The 1,650-nt window shown below is 63.6% G+C and overlaps 1 protein-coding gene across 1 annotated transcript; it reads left to right on the top strand.

The window, feature by feature from the left end:
• Positions 1 to 6: 6 nt before the first annotated feature.
• On the top strand, positions 7 to 1,408 carry LOC103263145 (keratin, type II cuticular Hb3-like). Its single transcript, XM_021713771.1, has 4 exons — positions 7 to 115; positions 385 to 605; positions 895 to 926; positions 1,215 to 1,408. The coding sequence occupies exons 1-4, from the start codon at positions 71 to 73 to the stop codon at positions 1,406 to 1,408; spliced, it is 492 nt and encodes a 163-aa protein (XP_021569446.1). The 5' UTR covers positions 7 to 70.
• Positions 1,409 to 1,650: the final 242 nt, after the last annotated feature.

The raw sequence follows: 1,650 nt of genomic DNA, 5'->3' as shown, positions 1-1,650 counted from the left end.
GAAGGCCACGGTGATCAGGCACGGGGAGACCCTGCGCCGCACCAAGGAGGAGATCAACGAGCTCAACCGCATGATCCAGAGGCTGACGGCCGAGGTGGAGAACGCCAAGTGCCAGGTAGGGTCATCTGCATCCAAGGCCAGAGAGGCTGCGGCCTGCCCCGTGTCCCACAGCCGGCGTGCGCCCTCTCTGGATCTCACCCCTCATCCACAGCCCCGTGTGCATGTCCAGCCCCTGGTCGTGGTCCCTCGAGGAGTCCCAGGTGGTCGAGGCAGGAGGCCCTGTTTCTGGGCACTCCCAGCTGGGTGGAGGGAAGGGACCTCTCCCGGTCATGGACAGAGAGCCCCAGGGACCGTAACCCACCTTGCTCCCCTCTGGGCCCCCAGAACACCAAGCTGGAGGCCGCGGTGACCCAGTCCGAACAGCAGGGCGAGGCAGCCCTCACTGATGCCCGCTGCAAGTTGGCGGAGCTGGAGGCCGCCCTGCAGAAGGCCAAGCAGGACATGGCCTGCCTGCTCAAGGAGTACCAGGAGGTGATGAACTCCAAGCTGGGTCTGGACATCGAGATCGCCACCTACAGGCGCCTGCTGGAGGGTGAGGAACAGAGGTGAGTCCACCCAACCTGGCCTGAGTCACCTCTACCACCAGCCCAGCCCCCAAGCCCTACCTTTGTCCTTGTATATGCCTCTGCTTCCTTGTGGAGGCTCTGGGAAAAACCTGTCTCATCCCCTCTGGACCAGGTGGGCTTTGGGGGGGGAGGGTGTCACCATCAGTGTGTTCCATCAGGCCCTCTGCTCCTAATTCCTTTTTGGTGCTTGACCCTTCCCCAAGACTTGGGGAGCTCCATCAGCAGCTCTGGCCCAGTGCCTAACGTCACCCTTTTCTCTTGGCTGCAGACTTTGCGAAGGCGTGGGGACCGTGAATGTCTGTGAGTATCCAGGGCCCAGTGTGGAGGGACTCACTAGCTGCCAGGGGGGACACAGCATCTGGGGAGGGGGGTTCACTGAGAGTCGCATATATAAGAGGGAACTGACATCCCAGCTGGCGGGATTTGAGGTCAGACAGCGGTTAGGACCACAGCTCCAGACTAGCTGGACCCAGAATGGTCAAGAAAGATGCTCGTGGTTTCCAAGAGCCAAAGCTGAGGGCATGGGCGGGGCGGTGGATGGGGAGGGTGTGCGCTCCAGAATGCTGATTCAGGCTTCGGGGTTCACAGGTGTGAGCAGCTCCCGGGGCGGAGTCGTGTGCGGCGACCTGTGTGTGTCCGGCTCCCGGCCTGTGACTGGCAGCGCCTGCAGTGCCCCCTGCAGCGGGAACCTGGCAGTGAGCACGGGACTGTGCGCCCCCTGCGGCCCGCTGAGCACCACGTGCGGCGTCGGGTCCTGCGCCAACGGCTACCGGAAATGTTAGACATCCGACCCCGGCTGCCCCCGCGTGGCTCCTGCCCAGCCTGGGCGCCCGGAGCAAGAGATGGGCTACTTCTGTGCTTTGCAAGGTCCCTCCCACTCCCGGGCTCTCCCTTCCCTCTGTGATTCCCTCTCCACCTTGGCTCTGCTGCCCGCAACTGGGAAAGGCTACCCGGAGACGAAGTCTTTTTGGCGCCCACGGAAAGGGGGCTCAGGAGCAGGGGGGGCCAGGACAGGGACCTCCCT

The sequence above is a fragment of the Carlito syrichta genome, unplaced genomic scaffold (genome assembly GCF_000164805.1).
Source record: "Carlito syrichta isolate Samal-C Ts95f unplaced genomic scaffold, Tarsius_syrichta-2.0.1 Scaffold304741, whole genome shotgun sequence".
Taxonomy (NCBI): domain Eukaryota; kingdom Metazoa; phylum Chordata; class Mammalia; order Primates; family Tarsiidae; genus Carlito; species Carlito syrichta.
This window is presented reverse-complemented; position numbering and strand designations above follow the sequence as displayed.

Coding starts and splice junctions, on each gene's coding strand:
- LOC103263145 (XM_021713771.1), top strand. CDS start 71: ATGATCCAGAGGCTGACGGCCGAGGTGGAGAACGCCAAGTGCCAG. Junction 606..894: donor CTGGAGGGTGAGGAACAGAG/GTGAGTCCACCC, acceptor TCTTGGCTGCAG/ACTTTGCGAAGGCGTGGGGA. Junction 927..1,214: donor CGTGGGGACCGTGAATGTCT/GTGAGTATCCAG, acceptor CGGGGTTCACAG/GTGTGAGCAGCTCCCGGGGC.